General features: G+C 47.9%; 1 protein-coding gene across 2 annotated transcripts in view; it reads left to right on the forward strand.

Moving 5' to 3' along the window:
• Positions 1 to 3,090: 3,090 nt before the first annotated feature.
• Positions 3,091 to 23,957, forward strand: part of SPTAN1 (spectrin alpha, non-erythrocytic 1) — a 55,313-nt gene continuing 34,446 nt past the window's right edge. The window contains exons 1-10 of one of the 2 annotated variants that reach the window (XM_066580352.1): positions 3,091 to 3,183; positions 17,169 to 17,408; positions 17,533 to 17,658; positions 19,069 to 19,209; positions 20,420 to 20,566; positions 20,658 to 20,791; positions 20,941 to 21,085; positions 21,168 to 21,322; positions 21,434 to 21,569; positions 22,591 to 22,692. In XM_066580352.1, coding sequence (XP_066436449.1) covers positions 17,172 to 17,408; positions 17,533 to 17,658; positions 19,069 to 19,209; positions 20,420 to 20,566; positions 20,658 to 20,791; positions 20,941 to 21,085; positions 21,168 to 21,322; positions 21,434 to 21,569; positions 22,591 to 22,692 — 1,323 coding nt within the window. In that variant the 5' untranslated portion in view covers positions 3,091 to 3,183; positions 17,169 to 17,171. Of the gene's footprint in view, positions 3,184 to 17,168; positions 17,409 to 17,532; positions 17,659 to 19,068; positions 19,210 to 20,419; positions 20,567 to 20,657; positions 20,792 to 20,940; positions 21,086 to 21,167; positions 21,323 to 21,433; positions 21,570 to 22,590; positions 22,693 to 23,957 lie in introns of those variants that run through there. The other variant, XM_066580353.1, reaches the window with a different exon arrangement.

Raw genomic sequence — 23,957 nt, forward strand, 5'->3', positions numbered from 1 at the left:
AATCGCAGTTGATTTCTGCCCATGTGCAGGAAGAATCATTTTTTCATAGCATGCTATGGACTGTATTTGCTGCAGAACTCAGAGGTGGACGCCTGCCTCGAATTCCGCAATGCACATTCGCCTATATTCAGACGGCCTTAACCCTTTTCATGCCACTGTCTGGCGACTTCAACATTCTGATTGAAGCCTGTACAGCTCCGATGTCAGAAGACGTCCGCCAGGGTATTCTTACTGTATATTACTGTATAGCACTGCTCTGTTGTCAGGGGCCTCTCCAGCATGTCCTATACTGCAGTACTGGCTCTAGCCAGCAGATGGTGCTATTGTAAAATGTCAGAAAGAGAAAGCCCCCTAGGAAACCCTGAAACCAAAATTGGATTGCAAAGAGTTAATTTGTTCAACTGCTCAGTCCTGGCCAAATGTTTTAAGACCAACCAAAGCTTTTGGTTTTCATAAAGTTTGTTGCTTCAGTGGTTTTAGATCTTTTAGTTGAAGGTCGCTGCAGTACAATTATAAGGTTTTCAGAAGTTTTTAAACTTTTTTGACAAATACAAGAAGTTTCGGCAAGGACTGAATATTTATAGTGTTGACCCGCGTTTTCCAAGACTTCTGCAAGTCGCCCTGGCATGCTGGAAATCAGGTTCTGGGCCAAATCCTGGCTGATGACAGCCCATTCTTCCTTATTTTCTCTGATGAAGCTCACTTCAGACTATTTGCGACATTGTAGAAGAAAAGGAGAGTGCGATCATGAGTCTTGTGTCATGCCAGCAGTAAAGCATCCTCAGACCATGCAGGTGGGGGGGGGGGGGGGGTTGTTTCTCATCCAAGGGAGTGGGCTCACTCACAGCCTAAGGCGGCCTGCACATGGGCGATCCAGATTTCGTATGCTCTGACCCTGACCTATGACCCCACATACTTGCTTTTTCTGTACTGCGAAAACTCAGCTGAAGATGGTCAGTTAAGAGAGAGTTTGAAATGCCTCGCTGAAGTGATCCTCTGCAGAACATTCAAGTACATTATATGTGTGAGCAGGGAAGGGTATGGTAGAGTATCTAGAAAGTGGAAGGAGACTTAAAGGCCATCAATGCTCCTCTGGGAAATATGCAAATTGTGGATGGAACAATGCCTCTACAGTGCCACCTGTTGGAAGGCGGCATTCCTGCAAATCAATGTCAGATCTTTTAACCCCTTAATACTCCATGGCATACAGTTACTTTATGGAGGTTCAGAATTTGTAAGGAGGGGATCAGGGGGTCAAATGCGGTCCATTTAATGCGGGTACCGCCTGTTTCTTACAACAGACACCCATGGGCAACAGCTGCGATCAGTACTCAAGCGGTTTGCAGCTGGTAACCCTTTAAATGCACCAAAGTTTGGGGGTTCCGAATAGCCCCCCACAATGAGATTGCGACCGAGGGCCAGCTGTAAACTATTACAAGTCAGATCTATGGCGTGTTGATGGATTGCCTGTCCGATCACGCCATAATATACGATGATCGTATTACATCATACAGCAGGAGTGATCAGACCCTCGCAGGTTTATGACTAAAAAAAATGTAAAAGTAAATTTAAAAATTTTATTGATCATTAAAAAAATTACAAGGTAATACGTTTTTTTTTTAAACAGACCTTTCCCATATTTATAATCAAAAAGAACTAAATAAAGAACTTCCAAAACCTATTTAGTATCGCGGCATCCATAAAAGTCTGATCTATCAAAGAAATGTATTATTTACCCCGCACCATGTCTTTGGGGGAAAAAATACATGTTAGAATTGCGCTTTTCTGGTCACCTCCTCTCCAAGAAGAAAATGTAATAAAAAGCGATCAAAAAGTCCTCTATATATATACACACTCCAAAATGGTGCCAATAGAAACTACAGGACGGCCGCGAAAAAATGACCCCTCACACCATGATGTCAACGGAAAAATAACAAAGAGCAGTCAGAGGACGGCGGCAGAAAATGACTTTTTTCCAAAGATATTTCATATTTTACAAGTAGTGCTGCAGAAAAAAAACTATAAGTTTGGTATCGCAGTAATCAGACAGAACAATAAGAATCTTTACTTGTATAGCGCCAATGTATTCCGCAGCGCTTTACGTGATTACGTTATCATGTCATTGTTGCTGCTGTGTGAACGCCGTAGAAACAAAGATGGCAGAATTTTTTTCTCATTTCACTCCATGTAGAATTAAAGAAAACATTTTTAGTACGTTGAAACGAGCCTCCTTGTCCACTCAGCGGTAGATTACTGGCTTGGCTGGATGAGAGCCGTATAGATGTGGGTCGGGAAGGGTATAGTTTGACCTTAGGGAGAGCACCTAGACAGTGGGAGGAGACTTTTAAAGCCATCCATGCTCCTCTAGGAAATATGCAAATGAGAAGATAGAACAATACCTTACAGCGCCACCTATTGGTCTGACATTCACTTGTAAGAACACTGCCTTCCAATAGATGGCGCTGTAGAGGCATTGTTCCATCTTCCCATTTATATGTGTGACTTACGGTTGAAAATACGTTGACGCTTAAAGTGCCAACTCCGCCTGCCGCGCCGCACACAACTCCGCCTGCCGCGCCGCACACAACTCCGCCTGCCTCATAATCACGCTCCTTTTTTTAGGGCGCGATGTGGCATTTGTATACTTCATGTTCTGCGGCCAAAGCTTCTACATATTGCAAATCTAAAGGTGCAAGGCGCCCAGCAGCCCGCAGGCGATATAGCCTGTACCTGCAGGTAGGGAGTCACATAGTCAATAACTCCACTTTTACCAAAACTGGCGTAATAGAAATCTCCCTGATGCCTTTTATAAAGGTGTTTATTTGAAATAAAAAGAACATTACTATTTATACAATTTCCTGACGCCATAACTGACTATTTGCATTCTTCCTGCATTACAGTAACAGCCGCCATTTTTCTCTCCTTTCTAAACAAACCATTTTATCCTTGAAGCCCTCGGGAATTTCCGGAACTCTTCGTACAACAGCCGCAGTCAGTTCGGAGCGGTGGGCGTGGCTGACTATAGAGCTCGGAGATCTTCGTGTGTTTCCGGAGAGGTTGCGCAGGGTGACGTCAGCGCTTCGGGCCCCGACTATAAAAGGGGCAAGAAGCCGCCGAAGCGTTCAGACGAAGATCCGGAGAGCAGGAGTGAGGAAGCTGGAGTGCAAATCATCCTCAGAACTGGTGAGGCCGCACCCCTCTGCCCCATTCCGCCCCCCACATCTCCCCTCATACTCTGTAATAGCAGTGCCTCCCTCCCATGGATTTAACCCTGCCATGCCCAGTGCTGCTGCAAAAGCTGCCGATAGATGCACTAATAATTAAGCCAGTGATTGAATCCGCTCTACGTCATCGCCTAATCACTTGCAACGATCGGGGTGATTTTGCTGCTATATGTAAAAATATATTTGCAAAACATTTAAAGAATTGCTGAATTTATGTAAAAATGGCCATTTTCGATACAGGAAAAATATGAGGGGTTAATGTTGGCATCCATGGCCAGCTTGATGCGGTTTACTATGGTATGCGGTGACAGCCGTGTAGGGATGGATGGGAGGGGTCTCCTGGATGCTTCTGTAGCTGGGATGATGGCTGATTGCTACATTGTATCAGCCGACGGGTTCATCTGTTTTTTGTTTATATAGAATTGATACAGTATTGCTCTGTATGTAATATAACTTATGAGGACCCCCAATTTAGCATGCCCCCCCCCCCCTCTTCCCCTGGAGTCACATCTGTTACATTGTGACCACTGGCAGCGGTTGACAGCTTTTGATATCGGTGTGATGCGTTGAACGCTGAAGCCCCCCCCCCCCTACTAAATGGACGATCTGCCCCTCTGTGTGTGCCCGGGGGTACAAGGAGGGCACGCCCCTGCTAACAATGACCAGCATGCGCAAATTACCATACAATAGCCACATTCCCCGATAAGGGAATTAAAAGCTCGTTGCCCTTTAAATATCTCCGCTTTCCAGTGTAAAGATCCTATTCCGTCCTCCACACTAGTGCATGCATATTTAATCCTGTTACCAAGGCGGCGCAGATTTAACCCCTACCCTCCCAGGCCGCGCATCGCTGTGGGTGTAGTTGGGCGTTAGCTGCAGGAATGTCATTCAGGAAAATATGAGCAGCCATGGACAAGGACCTTGTTGGATGAACCCTCACACCCGCCCATCCCCTCCCCCGCTGTGTACTCTGTCCCCGGAATATGGAGTTTTACTGTACAAGGTCATTGTGCGATCTCTCCACCCGCTCAAAAATCCGGATTGGATTCCCAGCGGCTGCAAAACTACAACTCCTGGCATGTTGTGACAGCCCTTCGCTAAAGGGGCATGCTGGGAGTTGTAGTTTTGCAACCGCTAGAGAGACACCGGCTGTAGTGCAAGGGTCTGTATGGATGGAAATGTGGTATTTGGGGTGTATTTTAAATGGCGCCGTGGTTTGCAGCCATTACTATGGGCGATTACGTAACTAGTGACCCCCTAATATTACATCAGGATTTCTACAGTTAGAGCATGACCTAACAACCTGCAGGAAGTTATAGGTTCCTCATCACGGTACTACTGCTATAGGTGGGCTGTGTCACCCCTTATATTCATACAACGCCAGGCTTGCCAGTAGGTTTGCTGGCACTATATAGGGAGTGACCCAGAAAATAAGGGGGAATGACTAGTTATGCATAAGAGTATATCAGCTCGCTGGTTCATATAAAGGCGGGTACACACGCCCGGGGTTAGATGCCAATGCCAGGCTTGTACCCAGGTGCATATGCCAAGAAAGGCGCTGGATTCCGCATTTTATTGCATTCCTTGCGACGACGTTGCATAGTCTCTGAACTGCGATGGCGGCAGCATCTGACCCCCGTGTGCGGGGAGCTAAATTCTCGCCATGCACACATGCCTTACATACTAAGGATGCCACTGATATCTGCGCTCCAGCCAACTGCTCTCCGTGTGTGACCCCCATCTGCTCCGTCTTGGCAAGTGCTTAAGTTTACTCCAATGTCTTGTCTTACTACTAACACATTTCAATGAACCGTTACTAACATCAGACACAACGGGTTGGATAAAGAGCATTTCCCCTTTAAAGGGGTTGTCAGGGGTTAGAAAAACATGGCTGCCTTCTTCCAAACACAGCGCCACCCTTGTAAGTAGGGTGGTGTGGGGCATTGCAGCTCAGCTGCATTGAAGTGAATGAGTGGTGCTGCAATACTAGAGACAACCCACGGACAAGGGTGGCGCTGTTTGGAAGGAAACTGCCATGTTTTTTTTTATTTTAAGCCTTGACAACCCCTTTAAGGAAAAAAAATATTGGTTGTCTTCTTCTGTTCTATTAAAGCTCATCAACCATTATGGCCATTATTCCAGAGTTGGCAGCACTCTAGTCAAGCCGAGTCACTCGCAACACTTCGGAACAGTCACCCAGCTTTTCCAGGAACAGTTTCAGTTGGGTGACAATACTAGCGGGTGCTATAATGGCGGCCATATTGGCTGTGACGCTTTATAGGGGCAGGAGAAAAAAGTTGCTGACTATGCATGTGGCAGCTGTAATGGCGGCCATATTGGTTGCCACCCATCAGCGCCATGGCTTCTGTTTATAACTGACGGCAATGCCCAGTCCGTATTCAAGGGGATACTGGCGGACTATGTTTGCTTTAGTGGCGTCCGCCAGTATCCACTTGAATACGGACTGGGCATTGCCGTCAGTTATAAAGAGAAGCCATGGCGCAGATTGCCTTATTCTTTCCCTCCAGAAGGAGTAATGTCGGGGCTCGATCAGACCCCGTTGTTATGACTCTCGGTTATTTTAGGTCTTCTGGCCCTTTAAAGTCTTTACCGCATGCCTGCTGCAGTACAGGTTGGCAGCGCACCCCCAGGTACCTACTGAAATAACCTTGTACTGCAGCAAGGTTAATTATTATAATTTCCTGAGGGAGCGCAATGCAATATCCCCGCAGTCATGGCTTGCTAATGAATACGGACAGCGGGCACCATGCCAGCTCATAACTAGACCACCCTGGGTGATGGTGCCTTGCCGTCCTGGCTGGGGATGTGACTGATTATAGAGGATTGCTGTATGCTTACAATGACCTGTCCTGTTTTTTAAAGGGGTAGAATTGTCTGTGTGCCGCCATGTTGTCCCTCCGTAAGATCCGCGTCCAGGTATCAGCGTGTGCCGTGCTTGCAGTGCCGTGTTCCTGCTTTCTAGTGTCTATCTGCATTTCTGCAAACGCTTTCAAGCTTCCTTTGCTTTGTTTCCTCTTCTTTTGGGGGTGACGTTTCTGTGGCGTGGTCTTGGCGTGGATCTCTATTGTGTTTGCATGATTCTGTATAGACGTCCAGTCGTCTGCGTGCGGCGCCGCGCTCATCGGTATCTGCGTCCTTGTTGGAATGGGAGGCAGAATGATAAGATTGTAGTACTTTGGGGGAAGCGGTTGGGAACAACACTAAACGTCCAAAATGATGCAAACAGAATTTTTTTTCCCTTTGGTCCCGGACAAATAAAGATGGCGGCACGGCTTCTCAGAAAACCCGATGCCCACTGTAGTCTAGAATGCGACCCGCTGCTGAGTGGCCCGTGCCGCTCACGTGAGCCGAGCTGGTCAATCAAAGCAGAGCGTAGAGTCTTGGACTACAATGCCCAGCGGGCATCAGGTGGTCAGACAATAAGTGCAGCCATCTTTGTTTTTCCAGGACTAGAGGGTCTCTTTAAGTTCAAGCAGGGGTTGTCAACATCGGCGTTGGGGTTTTCCATCTTTTATTCCGTTTTTGGAGAACAGAAACGGAATTCAACGGAACTGTCAGCACGTTTGAGTCACAAAATGTTATGGTGCTCAAAAGGGTGGAAACGGGGGTTCCGGAGAGCTGCGCCCCATACTCGGCGGGTCCCCCGTTGCAGCACGCATGTTTGGATGGCTGCCACACGCACTCTCATTGACTCCTAAGGGAGGGCGTGCACAGAGCCGCTCAAACAATCATGCTGCGTGCGCATGCTGATTTCTCGGGGGTACAGCACAAGAATGGGGGACCCGGTCAGTATGAGACACCCCTGATTTTTTTTTTTTTTTTTTTGTTAAGCTTTATTTCAATGGCTTTTCAAAAAACGTAATGCTCTGTTTTCTTCGATCAGGTGTCAGAACGGAATAAATGGTGTAGGTTGCGGCGCTTTGTTCTGTCCAGTAATGGCAAACTAAAAGCTTTCCGTGTTTTGAAAACCCATTTAAATCAACCGAGAGAAAAAAGGAAATATTTCCATTTTAATTCAATTTCTGTCTCGCTGTTCCGTTTTTGAAGAAAAGAAAGTCCTGAACGAGCGCTTACTCAGCAGGACGTGTCGTAGTCACGTTTGCCTTTCTGTACTCTGGGAAAGCTGTGTGTGAGCTGCAGTGGAGATCATGAAAACGCGCTCCTCGTCCGTGGCGCACGGCGGTGCGATATAAAGGTGAAAACGATGGAGTTGGCGGTTCAGTGAGCTATTCAGCTCTGCTACATCTGTACGTACATTAGTACTTTCTGGTGCAGCACACAAACCTCCAACGCGTCTGCAGAGATCCAACTCCCGCCCAGAGGACTGCAGAACCCTGCTGTAATAAATAAGTCCGGAGCGATGCCAGACGCCGCGCCTTCCGCACTGCCGAGCGGCTGCTGCATCAGAACCAGCGCAGCAGAGAAACCCCAGGTCGAAGGCATTAGCATTCTGCAAGCTGGGTCTGAACTACAACTCCCAGCATGTCCTCACAGCTGCACATGCCAGCTTAGATTGTAAGCTCTTCTGTGGCTTATATTCGATTTGCACACTTGTTACATAAAATAAGATATCTGCAGTCCCATGTAAGACCCGCTTCACAGGGACATATTTGCGTGCGCAACATACAGAGAATAGAACCCATTTATGTCAGTGGGATAATTCACATCAACTTGCCAATGTGGGCGAGTGATTATGGGGGTGCCTCGAGCCTACCCCGACAGCAGATGGGGAGAAGGAGAATATGCATGATGCTCATGAACATAGACGCCATGTTTGCACCAGCAGTCCTCTTCGAGGAGCGGCCTCCGCCTGTATCGGTCACGCTGCGCCTCATCCTGCCTGGCCGGCTTCGTCTCGTTAAGATGGAGCTGCAGAACTGGTTTCCCCAGCATATATTATGGAAGAATCCTCACAGAATGGTACTCCTGAATCTAATTTGTTGTTCCCTGTTATCAGCCATTATAAAAGTGATAATTGACAGGCTGCTTGATGAAACGCGGTGGGTGAAGTACGGGAAGGAAATGTAATAGCAACCAATCAGAATTAGGCTTTCATTTTCCTAAGGTATGTTGAAACTTGAAAGCTGTGATGTGATTGGTTGCTATGTGAACCTGCCCTTAGCAGCAACCAATTGGAGTGCACCTTTCGTTTTTCCAGCGAGATCAGTGAGACGCTGGGTTGCTACGGCAACTGCCTCACTCATTTGCTGTAGACCTCACAGAGTAGGCCATGATTCTGGAACCAGTATGGCCACCATGACGGCTCCCCGGGGCGGACACCCAACTATCTTAGCTTTGGGGGGACCAGGCAAACTTCCTACACTGAAGCCTGACAGGGCTGGATGAAAGCCAACATGGCTTCCTCAGCGGGTTGGTGCCCAACAGTAGGACAACCCCCTGTGGTACCTGTAATGGTGACCGGCTTCCCACAGATGTGTGGCGTACAGACATATGTCGGCCGGGAATGTCTCTGAATAACTGGGCATGTTAGCTATTCACATATCAGGGAAAGCTGACTGATAGTGAAGATGGCTGCCATTACTGCCTCGCAGCACAGGAAGGGGAGGGGGGCTTCACTAGATAACGCTGCCATTCAGCAGTCTGGATGACAACCCTGGTGGGAGATGTAGTGGCGGCCATGTTGGTGGTTCCCTGACATTTCTAGAAAAGCAGTAAAGGGCTCGTTCACATCAGCGCTTTTGTTTCTTGTTCTGTCAAACGGCGGGAAAAAGGTCCTCATTTACTGCCCGCTGGGGGCTTCTGACGCCCGTTATGCGCAGTTCGGTTCTGGGTTTGGTTTGTTTTTTTCTAAACAGAAAAAAAATAACAGATTGCAGCACTTTTCCCGGAAAGCAAATAGAAAGGACCCTTCTGTTTTTGTGTTTATAATGGAAAAAAAAGAGAAAATAATCAATGGGTGACGGAACAGAATGGGAAGGTTTTTTTTTTTGTTTGGTTTTTTTTTGTTCCGTTTTTCTTTGATCGCTGAACAGAACCATTTTTAAATGGACACGCACAGAAGAAAAGCGGCAAAACGGGTCCTCTAAAATCAGCTGGGAAAGAAACGTAAAAAACTAGAAATGGTCTTTTTGTTTTCCTCTCAATCTCTTCCAAAAAGTTTGGTTGAGTTTAAAATCCGTTTTTCTGTTTCATTTAAAGCGTCTGTCAACTAAATTTTCCCTATTAACCCCCGATATACTGTCGTCTCCTCTGTGAAGATATCAGCAAATAAGTTTCTCCTGCTGGAAACGTTGTGCGTTCCACCTCGCACGTGTCTGCACTGCACTGCACTGTGGGAGAGAGCCGGACCGCTCGCAGAGGAAGAACGCCCATTGGACTGTCCGGGGCTCGTTGGCGTATAGCGCCGGTGATACTTCTCCGAGAAGATATCGGAGAATGAGACACTTTGGCAAAGTGTAGCAGTAACGCGGGGTTGGTTATGGCAGCGCGTACGTAGCAGCATATATTGGGTTAATGGGGTTAATTTAGCTGCCAGACTTCCTATAAAAGAAAAGGGATCCTATCAAAATGGAGAGCAAAATGTCGCTGTGGGCGAGCCCGAACCTTTTATTAAATGACTATAATTATTTTGTCTTCCACTCTATAATCTGTATTGGGCACAGAGCGCTTCTTACTGGGAGACGCAGGGGGCACTGCCAGCAGAAAGTGAAAAGCGCCCTCATCACTGGTCTATAATTGCCGCCACTGGAATGTCTCTTATCGGGCCGTTAGGATACTTGGCGCTTGTCGTCACATAGCAGAGGCGAAGCATCGAGATAGTAGAATGGGCGTTATAATGTGATGTATACGAAAGGCAGCTGCGACTGGTTGACGACCAAGAATGCACATTTGGCCTTATATTAAGGGAGGGGCGCTGGTCATATTAAGGGAGGGGCGCTGGGTGTATAGGAAGGCGTGTTCTATAATAAACACGTATATTTAGAAGCTGTATAGGAATACAAGATTAAGGTGGAGTAAAGCTGATGCTACTATAGGGGGCATTTTAAGGGGTAGTCCCTTGTTGTAAGTGACAGTGCACAGATATGCCAACCCTTGCTGATCAGTGGGTAGTCCGTGTGCCCATTCCGTTCTACATAGCTGCCACCTATCTCTCCTAGCTTGCCCACACTTGACTGAGGGTGCGTGTGTTTTCAGTGGTGATTGGGAAACCTGAAGGGTCCGCAGATCGTTTGGGGGTCTCATGATGGACCTTAGTGATATGCCGTTACCCCTTTTTAACCTTATAACTTAGCACTGAACTTCGTCACCCGTTGCAATAAAGCTGCCCATACGCTTTAGATGGCTGTCAGCCATGTGCCCACTGGGTAGACTTCTATTCCTGGCTGTTGCCCGAGGGGCTCGACTTGGTAGGGCGTGCATGTGTTTTTACTGTGGAGAGAGGAATAAGCGGCTGCCGGACTCTGCTTATCTCCCATGGGCGTTGCCCAAGCCTTCTATCACCCAACATCTGCTATCGGTAGAGTTGGGAGGCCCCACAACAATGAGTGCGTTGGCCAACTTTCATCCAGAGTGTATGAGCGTGAAAGTACAAAATCACATTCCTGGTCACCCCGTTATTAGTTCAGCTATTCAGTCAGTTGTTTTTCGGGAGCCTTGTGTAGGAAATTGCAGAAGTGACCCCGGTGTGAGGTCTGGAAGGTTCTGGCGTTATCAGTGCGCTGCAGCCGGAGGGGCGGGCGGCCACCTTCCATGCCCGCTGATGGTTAGGCAGTAATGTGGCGTACACCGCCAGGAATGCGGCTTATCTGAAGCTGGAGAGGGCTGATAGGGGCGGCTGTGACATTGGAGTGAGCAAAATGACAGACCGGATCAGAAGGAATAAGAATTCTAAAATCTAATTGCTGTACAATGATCACATGTTTGTATTGATTTTCTGGATCGGTGGGAGTCCCCGTGGTTAGAACCCATTGACTGGCAAGTATTCCCTGTCCTGTGGCTAGAAGATAACTTGCCTTCATGGTAATACCCCTTTAACTATTAATGATCTATCCCCTTCAAACAACTGGAGGTACTTGGGAGTGGGACCCCCATTGATGACCTTTGGATAGCAATATCAGATCAATTTTTAGAAGGGTTTTTCCAAGACTGAACTACTAACTGGTCATCAATAGTTGATCGGTGGGATCTGGCCGATTGGGACCCCTGGTGATCAGTTGTTGTTGGGCCTGCTGTCAATGCGGACGCATGCCACCAGCTGACAGTTCCCTCCACGTTTCAGCGGCCCCAGTTCCAAAAATATTTCATGCAGTACCAACTCAGGCCACTGCAATGTGGATAGAGCTATCAGCTCTGGCTCTGTCTGCATTGACAGCAGGCCCAATAACAGTTGATCAGCGAGCATCCCGAGTAGCAGACCCCAACGATCAGCTGTTAGATGACCCATCCTGAGGATGGCTCATCAGTGGTTCAGTAGCGGAAACGCCTTTAAATATGAATGACCTGTTTTCTGGGAAGACTATTAATTTCAGATCCGGACCCCCAGTTGTTTGAAAGGGCTGTGGCCCCTCTTTGGGCCTGTGGCGTTACGTTATTCAGTCAGTATGGCCTTTTCTGCAGCCCCGCTCTCCTAAGTGAACGGGATTGAGCGGCTGTACCGGGTAGCTCTGTTACAGAATGTCACAATGCCTGGTATACAATGAAGAAGCCACAGCGCTCGCCCAAGCTCCGGACCCCATTTTATTAGTGGGGCTGGTGACTCTCAGATTCCCACTGATCTGATATTAATGACCTATTTGATCTCATTTGGCCATGGATGCATGTGTCCTCATTGGAGAGTCGGGAGGCCACCAAATACTTCATGGTTGTCTGGTCCCAGAAAACTTGCAGCGTCTGCCAACCTCTGACATGTATGGCTACTTTTACACTAGGCCATCATTGTATGATCGATGGGGGCCCCTAACCTAGAGTGCCAATCATCAGAAGAAGGTGCATCTCATCCGTGTGGTTGCGTTTGGTACTGCAGCCCAGCCTCATTCATTTAAAGGAGCTTACGTCATACTGCAGACTGGTGGGGGTGCTGGTGTTGGATCCCAATGCTCATTGCATCTAAGACAGACCTCAGGTATATTCATGTGAAAACACAAATTGTCAAATACCGTATTATGGAGAGGGGTCCCTAAAACAGGACCCTCATTTATTAGGGCAGAGATAAGTCTCACCTCACCGTCAAAAGTCCTGCAACATTTCCAGGACCACCTTGGTTTCTAGATCTTTCTATTGGAGTACAACGGTGCCATGCTGGACTAAACTTGCAATAGAATGCAACTTTGGCGTAACTTTGTGTTGCATTTCGTCACACAAGCCATACATTGGGGTCAATAACTGCGCTGCATCAGAAAAGCGCTTACGTAAATTGACTATTGAATTCCCTTTTAGCTATAGTTTAGACTCGCCCCTGTTAACCCCCTCATGCTAGGGTCAGGAATGGGTGGGGAAGGCAACAATCTAGTACTAGGACCCCGTCTCCCCTTTGGTCTTCCCTGTTTTTGTGTCTGTTTTTTGTACCTGTATGTTAACTATTCAGTGTATTGGATGTCGGGTGGTCGTGTGAGCGGCTACGGAGGGTCTTGCTTTGCGGTAATGCTGTGCACTGCATTGCCTGGGCTCACTAGCGTTTCTGGCTGCCTGCAGGGATCTGCACCGAAGCTGTTAGTATTCTGGCTGCGGCAGGCTGCGGTACGACTGGCGTAGCTGGGAATCTGCAGAACGGAGCTGCTGGGCAGATTTTTGGCATCGGATGGGGTGACGTCAGCTGAGCTGCTGCAGGAGGGATCAGTCCATTAGTGATGCCCCGCAGCACTCGCACAACAATGAGCGGCTCTGCTGACTATCAGACGGCCTTTCATCCAGCTAATACCAGCATGGAGGCCGGCGGTCAGCAGCGCACGGATCATCGTCCAGCCATTTCCTGAATTTTCCTAGTGCACAAATAAGTCACAATACATCTGTCTGGAGTATCTAGCCCAAAGAGCTTACAATCTGAATTTGCCTAACGCAGAGCATTATTTACCCCTTGTCCTCTACTGTCAAGAGATGAAACTTTATTTCGTGGTTTCTTGTCGACATCCGTTTCTGGAAAGCTGGGTGGCGACCGATACGGCCTCTGTTACAGCATCCGGAGACGTTGTCACTCAGCTTTCCTAGAGTCCTAAATGGCAAACCTGCCTAGTTAGTGTGAACTGCCTGGACGGAAGCCGATATGGCCTCCATTACTGCTCTTCTTCAGGGCTTGTCACCCAGCTTTCCCAGGATCCTCGACTCTAGGAAAGCTGGGTGACAAGCAGTGTAGTAGCTGTAGTGGTCACCCAGCTTTCCTAGAAGCAGATATAGGGTCACTAAGAAGTGGTGGTGACTATTCTAGATGCGGCTCTGCACGTCTTCCTTCCACATTCCAGGCACCGTGAGACAATGCCGACCATCCGGAAACCATACTGGGGCCCATCCCATCCCAGTACATATCACAGGATGCGCCGGAGTTGCCTGGAGAGATGAGAGAATCTGCACTTGTTGTGGAGGATGGGGTTAAAGCAGAAGATGCCAAGCGGTTCTGTCCCGTTTCCTGCGCCGTATCGCTGTGTAATCAGGCGGACTTGTGTTTTGGAGTATCTGGAAGTTGGAGACTAAGACGCCTTCACACGGCCGAGAAACCTGCTCGAGATTTGTGCGTTTTCGAGAATCACAAATCCTGTGCGAATGTGAACCCCATTCTTTTGAATGAAGTCAAATAAATGAATGATGCCTTCCCTCACCGCGGTGCGGGGGGGAAAAAAATCGCTGCATGCCCTATCTTTTCGTGTTCCTCGGAACGCATCGCTCATTGTTTTCAATGCGACAGTAAAACTCATCACACGGCGTGCGATCTGCATGCGAATGCGATGCAAGGTTTCCTATTGGAAAAACCCTTGCCGGTCCTTTAATGTGGCTGAAAGCCGCGCCGGAGGATCGCTACTTCACTGAAGTGATGGGAGGTGTTTCTACAAGAAAAACACTTCGCATTGGCGTAAAAACGCACGTTGGCAAGTGTGATAGCGGGCTGAGTTTCTAGGCTAGATATCCCACTCGCTTGTATGTAGGTAACAAGGATGGCATCGCGCAGGACAGCTATCGTCCAAATAGTCACTCGATGGGGCAAACGTTAGCGGCAATTGTTCCGCGTAAACACGGCCACCAGATGGGTGACGCCCCCTAACTAGTCAGCGATATTTTCGTTTGTGTAAATGCGCCAAACAATTTATTCAGCGATCCTGAAACTGCGCAAGTCGTCTGTGTGCTTTACGACTATTCGGACAATAGCCGTACCGGGTAGACGTACGGACTGCTGTGGGTTACAGTAAATAGACCCAACCTTGCATATGGTCCCTTTCAGATGAGCGTACCCTGAGCGAGTGCCTCTGCCCGACCGCGGGGCGTCTGACCATGACAGCATTGTAGCTCCCTGCGGTTGCTTCAGAATGGCCGCAGCCAGAGCGCTCATCCGTAATATGCTAAGGTGGGATTGAGATGGGCGTAACACTGGCTCCCTTAGGGTACTCGTGGGACGACTGCGGCCTAAGCGCTTAACAGCCTTCCCAACGGTTATCACTTCTGCCCTGGAGCGGTCATCGCTCACTGAATGGTAGGGGGCGCCCAGGAGATCTCTACCGGCCGCCGGCCTTCATCCAGAGTAAACCTTCATAGATGTGACTACCAGTTTATAAGGGCCGATAGTTGCTTGGTCTTTAGGTGAGCTAAAAACCAGGCGACTCAAACAAGTACGCAATTTCTCACTGACTTGTTCATTGGGTCCCAGTGATGACTGTACTCCATAATCGTTCTTTCGAGCGATCACTTGGGCAATTATCGGTCCGCGTAAAAGTACCCTTACATCTTGCTCAGCAAGTGCCTCCAGGCTTCCTCTCCTCTGACTCAGGAGATCCAGAGATGTGGTTCAAAATGGCCAACACTCGAAAAAAAACGAAAAACTTTCTTTACTCTCTTGTGGTGTTAGTAACGCAAAGGTTTCAGGAGATCTCACCTGCATAGGTGGACATTTTGGGACATAAGTCTGGGATGTGGAGCACCATTCTATGTAGATCATGGCCAGTGCTCCTAGGAACGTGGACTTTGGTTTGAGGTAGAGATGGCATGTGTGAATGACTTCAGACGCGTGAGTCTTTTTTTTGTGTCCGTTCTGTCCATCTCGCACTCGGGACAGACCTCATGCGTGAAAACCGCCTGTGCGAATGCAGCCTAGAGCTCAACACGCCTCATGTCTGCCTGCACATTGACATGCATCTGCATACCCGATTTGTCCTCCGTGACACGGGCAAGAATAGGACATGCGTGCTTTTTCCCATGCTGACTATTAGTCCCCGTAGAAAAACGTCAGTGTTCGTAGCCCTGTAGGCTGTGCTGCGCTACAATGCACTGACTAGGACGGCGCACGGACACGGGTATATATTGGTGCGTCGGAGGTTATGCGGTCCTAAAGCTCTATTCCATAGACCGCTGGCTGCAGTTCTCGCCGTGATCCGTCAGCTGCTGTCTGGCTGTGTACCCCCTGCGATAACTGCGGAGGAATGTGGCTGGAAATGCTCCAGATTCATCATAGGAATGCAAGTGTGACAACCCTGTGCTGAGCTGTGAAGTCATGGGGTGGGGGAGGGGGCTTGTTATAGGTGCGGCTGTGTTTTACCATCTGCCTAGCTGCATTATACTCCCCAGCAGCAGCGCTCCTCCTCTCACCTTGTCCGCTTTATGAGATAAAATGCCAAAAATAGCAAGTACTCCCCCATGATGTCGGCACTGAAACGAAGCACGTCCGGTTTGTGCAGCTCAATAGTAGAATGGATTTGCGTCGGTTCTGTGATCCGTCCGCCATGTTGTTGTGGTTTTGCCTTGCCTTGCATTGTATTAGATGAAGGATGGATCACAGAACTAATGCGCAAAAATGTGACTCTCTGCATTTAATTTCTATGTTGTTTCTCCGTTATTGGTCATACTATGGAGGGACTTTTAGCGTGTTCTGTATTTTGTGGCCACGTGAGATATACAGGTTATTTTATAACTGACCCCTCGACAATCCGCTGTCCTCTCAGCATGGCATGGTGGGAGTGTTGTTGTTTTGCAGCAGCCTGAGAGCCCTGGAGACCACAATACCTTTTGTACGTCTCACCGTGTAAATGGCGAAATGTGCAGGCGATCAGTGACAACTGAATGGGGACGAGCAATTGTGTTAACGATCGGTGGTCCCCACGGAGCAGGTAGTCTGCCCAGCTACAGAGGTAACGAGTACTAAAGGGGGCTTTTACACGGAATATTAGCGTTAAAAAAACTAACAAAAAAACCCGCTTGATCGTTTAAATTTGCACCATAATTGTTCAGTAATCACGGCCAACGATTGGACAATAAATTGTTCGCTCTCGTTCATCATTTATTTTATGCAGGGATAAAAATGATCTTTGGCTCATTCGCTAATTGTATGTTTTAAACATCGATCATTCAGTCGTTCTCATTCATGGAGACACATCCAACCCATGGACTAGTGTGGTGCTGCGGGGTTTTTCTAGTCCCATAAAACCCCTCTAAGCCTGCAGTAATGCAAACTGGGTTGATTGCCTTCATTTTGTTTAAAAGTTGGCATAAACTGGATGTTATAGATGGGCTGACGTGGCGTCTCGTGAGAAAAGATGAACGCATCCAAAAGAACAAGGCAATGAAGAGTGCCATTGAGAACGCTAGTGCCATTAATGCTAGGCTATGAGGCGTCATGCCCTCTGCCACTACATCGGGCACCATCCGCTAGGGACTACTTTACAAGGGCATTACCACTTCTTGTTCTTGCTGCTCAGCTAGGAATCTCTGTATTCCCCTCAGATCTCGGTTTCCATCACTGTTCTTACTAGAATCTTGTATTCCTTTCAGAAAATGGATTCAAGCGGGGTCAAGGTGCTGGAGACGGCGGAGGACATCCAGGAGAGACGTCAGCAAGTTCTGGACCGCTACTTGCGCTTCAAGGAGTTGTCAACCGTTCGTCGGCAGAAGCTCGAGGATTCCTATCGCTTCCAGTTCTTCCAGCGCGACGCCGAGGAGCTCGAGAAATGGATCCTAGAGAAGCTTCAGATCGCGTCAGATGAGAACTACAAGGACCCATCCAACCTCCAGGTGAGATGTTCTGTCAAACTGCCAAAGGAGTTGCACTTCAGGACGAGGGGGTCCGAAAATGTTGTAGGTGGTGGTGGGGTAGTAATTTGGATGAATGGTTAATATGAAGTTTATATGCTTGCAGGGGAAACTGCAGAAACACCTGGCCTTCGAGGCAGAAGTGCAGGCAAACGCCGGAGCAATTGTAAAACTGGACAACACTGGGAACCAGATGATCACGGAGTCCCACTTTTCATCGGAGACCATCAGAGTAAGTGTCCGGCGCCGAGGAAACTGGTTTTGTTTTGGCCACTTTATAATCCCAGTGAATTACTGTTATTCCAGCAGTTGTACCAGAGAATTCCTGGTTAACCTTAATGGGGTTTTCTGGGCCGCACCGGCTGCTGGTGCCAGAATACGCTGGGGTCGGACTAGTCTGACCCTTGTGTAGTAGTCGACACTTGTAGGCGCAGCTCTCTTTGAAATCAATGGGACCCCAGCCTGCAATTACAAGCGTTAGCCACTACATGGGTCGGAGTAGCGGCTTCTGCTCCGACGCCAATGTATACCAGCACATGTCAGTGCAACATGTCAAAAGTGTTGATCAGTGGGGGTCTGGGTGCTGAGATCTTAGCTGATTGCTGTGATAAAGGGGTTGCAGCACTTACACAAGTGCCCCTTTCGGTTGTCTTAGCTGCCTGTCTGCTCCGCTTGGCAGCTGAAGACTGACACCGATATCCGTCTTCAGCTGCCGAAAGGAGATGACTGCCGAAGAAGCACAACCTCATGTGAGCAATGCAGCCCCTTCATTTCAGTGATTGGCCGGGGTCTCCACACTCGGACCCCCTCTGATCAATACTTTTAACATGTTGCACTGACATGTCAAAACTTTAAAATTGCAGTTCCTCTCTAGGACCTGGTGCAAAGAGCCTCATTGTTGTAAAGGTGTATGTAGCCTTTAATGCTAGTGCTGCCCATAGCAGACCATGTCCTTTGACAAGTAACGCGGCCTTCCGGTATCTTACTGGTTGCTATGGGCAGCACTCTTACGGAGGCCATGAATGTTCGTGCACGCAGCCATCCTTCACCCTGTGCTCTCGGATGGTGAACGTGTTACACAATGACACTTCTGTGAATGTCCTGAATCTAAAAATGTGTATTGATCCATCGCTATGTGAAGTCCACTTGTTCCATGCACAGATGCCTGACATGGTGATAGTTGTTAACTTGCATATTTGTGGTTTAGTCTTTCACGCCATACCGGACTGCACAGCGACCAATAGTCACCAGTGTGCAAGTTGGGTCTCACATACGTGTAGGTGGCGTGTCTGGACTGCAGTGATAACTTCCTTCTTGCATGATCTCTATACTTGGACCATCTACTCTCTAGATTCATGTATGCACCCTGAGGCGGCACACTGAGTGCCTATTGCTCTTATGGTATGGGCATCCTCTGTGTGCCTCTTACAGGCTCTGTGCAAACAGTTCTGCTATCTGCATGAGCCCCAATGCACAAAGTGAAGCGGAGCTGTAGGACATCTTCCTGCTTTTATTTCCACCCTTGTTTGAGATTTTCCTCTGCGTCTTCTCTTAGGGAAGATGTAGTTACTGCTCCCTCCGAGCACCTCGTAGAAGGATGAAGGCGGCCATTAATCATGTCCTTGTGCTTCTTATTCCACAGACCCGTCTAGTAGAGCTGCACCGTCTATGGGAGCAGCTGCTTCTGAAAATGCAAGAGAAGGGGGTCAAGCTGCAGCAGGCCCAAAAGCTGGTCCAGTACCTGCGGGAGTGCGAGGATGTGCTCGACTGGATCATTGACAAGGTATATAGTACACTTGCAAAGTCTTAGGACAAGTTTTGTAGATTTTTGCAAAGTGGGATTTAACCCCTTTCCACTGCAGAACTTAAATGTACATCCTGGCTGGGAAGGGGTTAACACAAATGGTCGTAAACCTACGTCCTATGGATGGCACGGGCTTAAAAGCTGAGCTTAAGTCATCTGCAGGGGTTGCTGGCCTCCGGCTGCAACAGTGGGAAATCGGTGAAAACGGCAATCCCCGCTGTTAACTCCCTCCATGCTGTGATAAATGTTAATCACGGCATGTAAAGTGGTCACAGAGGGAAGGCGCTCGTTCCGTAACGTCATCAATCCTCTACGATGTAATCACGGTGGGCCAGTGGGTTGCAGTATTGAGGTTTTGGATCAGCAGGATGCCATGTCCCCAGGTATAGCCCTGTGCATACTAGTGTGGCTGTGCCTGGTACTGCAGCTGAAATACTGAGTCTAAAAGGGGTTGTACGAAATTGGATGTTTATCAGCTATATGAGCAGAAAATAGAGATGGAGGGGAGCTGCTACCGTTAAAAATTTCCTTCTTTATTGAATAAAATAAAGCATACAGCTCACAAGTGCACGCTGAACGCGTTTCGGCAAAAGCCTTTGTGTTCTCTGGATCAGTGGTGGTCTCAGCGGTGAGACTCCCATCGATCAGACTTTTATCATCTATCCTGTGGACAGGTGATAAAAGTCAAACTTTGTACAACTTCTTTAACATAAAGTAGGGTGAAGCCACAACTTGCAGCTCACAGCCAAGCCACATGCAACCACAATGGCCGTGCAATTTTGCACTAAAATTGTGTGAACCTTTGTTCATGGGAGGTGGGTGGGTGTGCGACACTGGACTGCGTGGCTCCACCCTAACTCATATTTCCTAAAATCCTCCGTTTTTCGCACCAGACCCTAGTAGTTAAAAAAAAAAAAAAAAAAACCTCCCCCCCTCCCCTTCTTGTTTCAGTAGAGCTCTCTTATGAGCATTACAGTGGAGCTATGCAAGGAAAGGATGGGAATCCCTGAGGAGTATCAGCACTCTACAGACTCCTGCAGCGTTCTTGGATTTTACCATCCACCCTCCCGTAATATATACTGACCTGCCCAATTGGACTTATCTTGTATAATATCATGTTCCCTATACTCGATTTGCAGGATGCTTGTATTATTCTTGATATGTAATTCTTCTTTTCTCACCTTGCCAGGAGGCCATTGTGACTTCCGAGGAGTTGGGGCAAGATCTTGAACACGTAGAAGTCCTGCAGAAAAAGTTTGAAGAGTTTCAAACTGACCTGGCGGCTCATGAAGAGAGGGTCAATGAAGTCAACCAGTTCGCCAGCAAATTGGCACAGGTGATTACACCCCCACAAGAATGTAATTTGTCTAGAAAACTCCAGCTGGCGTCATTCTACCAACTTTGCCTCCTTGTCATTCTGTCCACAGGAGGAACATCCAGAACTTGAATTGATCACGACCAAACAAGAGGAAGTCAATACTAACTGGCAGCGCTTGAAGGGACTGGCTCTGCAGAGACAAGGGAAGCTATTTGGAGCTGCAGAAGTCCAACGATTTAACAGGTTTGCAACAGCATGCATTTATTATCCAGCTCTGTCCAACGATACATGATATTGCCACATGGTGCTGGGTCAGGCTGTGAATTCTGTCTAGTCTCTCCGTAGCCCACTGCCGTGTGTTCTCACTCTGCTTTCTTCATTCCCGACTTTAGAGATGTAGATGAAACTATTGGCTGGATCAGGGAGAAGGAGCAGCTGATGGCATCCGATGACTTTGGCCGAGACTTGGCCAGTGTGCAAGCACTTCTTCGGAAGCATGAGGGTCTGGAACGAGACCTTGCAGCCTTAGAGGAGAAGGTATGTATGCCCCCCCACACTCTGACCTCTAGGTGACCACCATAAAGATGCAGTGAGGCTTCAGTCCCTTCTTTATTACTAGGTGAAAGCCTTGCGTGTCGAGTCTGAACGCCTGCAGGAGTCGCACCCTCAGAATGCAACCCAGATCCAGGTGAAGGGAGAGGAGCTCCTTACCAATTGGGAGCAAATCCGCACACTGGCTGCAGAACGCCACACACGTCTCAATGACTCCTACAAGTGAGTAGTGAAGACAAGGAGTGTGCAATAAAGCAGTGTTTGTCTTGCAAGCTGTACTGACTAGATTTCTATGCTACTGGGTCATTGAATGGGCTTATATTTTCTTGTCAGGTTGCAGAGGTTCCTTGCAGATTTTAGAGACTTGACCAGCTGGGTAACCGAAATGAAGGCTCTTATCAATGCTGATGAGCTGGCCAATGATGTGGCTGGAGCTGAGGCTCTTCTTGACAGACACCAAGAGCATAAGGTAAATGCAAGTGGTTGGTAGGTAATCACTAGTAATTATTAGGAAATTACATAGCACCAGTGTTTCTGGTGGCGCAATGCGCCACACAGCTCCACTACATGCACGTCTCACACACACACAACTCTACTACATGCACGTCACACACACACACACACACACACACACACACACACACACAACTCTGCTACATACATTCTTCATACAACAGGTATGAAAAGCAGCACAGCGGAGTCCTGCACACCTTGGTCATGGGACCCCAGACTGATCACATGACTGTGACATCATGACAGGTCCTGTAAGTACATGGCTGCTATAGGTGTTCGTTAGTCACCTGCAACCCCCTCCCCGCGGCCTCAGTTGCTATGGAATACTAACGAACACCTAGCTGGACAGCAGCCATATGCACAGGACCTTTGATTAGGTGAGTCATGTGATCAGGGGTGGCGCATTTAACTCTCTCTTGCTCCAACCCTGATCATTCGGAGTCAGTTACATGCTTTGCTCATGATCACATGACTGTGCGCCATCAAAGGTCCTTCAGACGGAGGTCATCCCGAGTGAGTGAGTGAGTGAGTTATGCATCCCCCTGGCCTCAGTTTGCTAAGGAATAGGACCTATGATGATATCACTGTCATGTGATCAGGGGTGGAGCATGTAACCCATTGACTCAGGATAAAGGACCTTTGACGCCACTGTTGTGATCGGGGCGGAGCATGTAACTCACGGAGAAACAAGTAGATGTTAGTAGTTGGATTGGAGTGTAAGCTTGTTTAGGATTCAAGTTTATCCCAAAGATTGCATTAGTCGTGACATAACTTGGGAGAAGGCAGTAGGATAAAATATTGTAGAGGGTTCTATGCGCTGTACCGTTTTTTTTATCACTGCATGATGTACTGTAGTCAGATGGGTTTGGCAGTGATGAGCTCTAATCTCTCTTTGACCAGACTCCCGCCGTCTGCAACATCTGTTCCTGTTTTTAATAAAGCTGTGGTTAACCACTTTTTTCCATTCTTGGATTCAGGGTGAAATTGATGCTCATGAAGACAGCTTTAAAGCTGCAGATGCTGCCGGACACGCTCTGCTGAACGCCGGACACTACGCGTCTGATGAAGTCCGAGAGAAGGTATTGATCAGTATGATGAACTATTCTTCACCTGTCCGAACAACGTGTAGGCAGATCTTCCAGTAGGGCTCATGGAATCCGTTTGGTTAATAGAGGGATTTCTATATTATACTGTTACATCTTATTATATAGGATGTCCTTTTATATTATGATCCAGGAGTTCTGGGTTTGGGGACCCCTGTCGGTCTGTAGATCCATAATCCCCTCAGCTTTTTTTCCTGCACAGCAGAACTTCTGTCTATATGTTGTGCTCCATGGCTACAGTCTTTCAAAGGGGTTTCCCTCCTTCAGAAAAAATATCAATGTTATAGGAAGGGAGCGCTCACTATTCAGATGACCATAGTTGATGAATTGTGGCTAGACGGGTAAATCTTGAGGTCCCAATTCATGCAGGTAGATGAAAGCTGCAGAGCGGCTTGAGATGGCCCCCAAACAATTAATTGATGGGGGAAAGTATGCAGTAAAAAGAAAAAAAGGAAATAATCTCAGCGCTCAAGAATAGGATACCAGTTAACTGTGAAGTTAGATGTAGTAATAAACTTACTTCACGGAGGCGTCCGTGGGTAGACTCCTCCGATCCCAGAGAGCATGTAACAAAATCCTGCGGCAAAGAGCGATCCGTTTCACTGGTTTATTAACTTACAATGATGGTAGACGCGTTTCGGCCAGTCAAGGGTCTGGCCTTCATCAAGTACAAGATAAAATATGGCAGATATGCAATATATATAACAATAAAAAATTAGTAATTACCTTCTCATGTGGTGTGTGAGAGTGTTGTTCCGTTGTGCAAAATTCGCGTATGGAGAGGGAGGGCGCCGCAAGATGACGTTGGCGTTGTCTGTCTCTGCCCAGTAACAGCCGAGTTACTGTTAGCCATCTTGGAATAGGGCAGAGACAGACACCACCAACGTCATCTTGCGGCGCCCTCCCTCTCCATACGCGACTTTTGCACAACGGAACAACACTCTCACACACCACATGAGAAGGTAATTACTAATTTTTTATTGTTATATATATTGCATATCTGCCATATTTTATCTTGTAATTGATGAAGGCCAGACCCTTGACTGGCCGAAACGCGTCTACCATCATTGTAAGTTAATAAACCAGTGAAACGGATCGCTCTTTGCCGCAGGATTTTGTTACATGCTCTCTGGGATCGGAGGGGTCTACCCACGGACGCCTCCGTGAAGTAAGTTTATTACTACATCTAACTTCACAGTTAACTGGTATCCTATTCTTGAGCGCTGAGATTATTTCCTTTT

Source organism: Eleutherodactylus coqui, chromosome 10, assembly GCF_035609145.1.
Source record: "Eleutherodactylus coqui strain aEleCoq1 chromosome 10, aEleCoq1.hap1, whole genome shotgun sequence".
NCBI classification, from domain to species: Eukaryota; Metazoa; Chordata; class Amphibia; order Anura; family Eleutherodactylidae; genus Eleutherodactylus; species Eleutherodactylus coqui.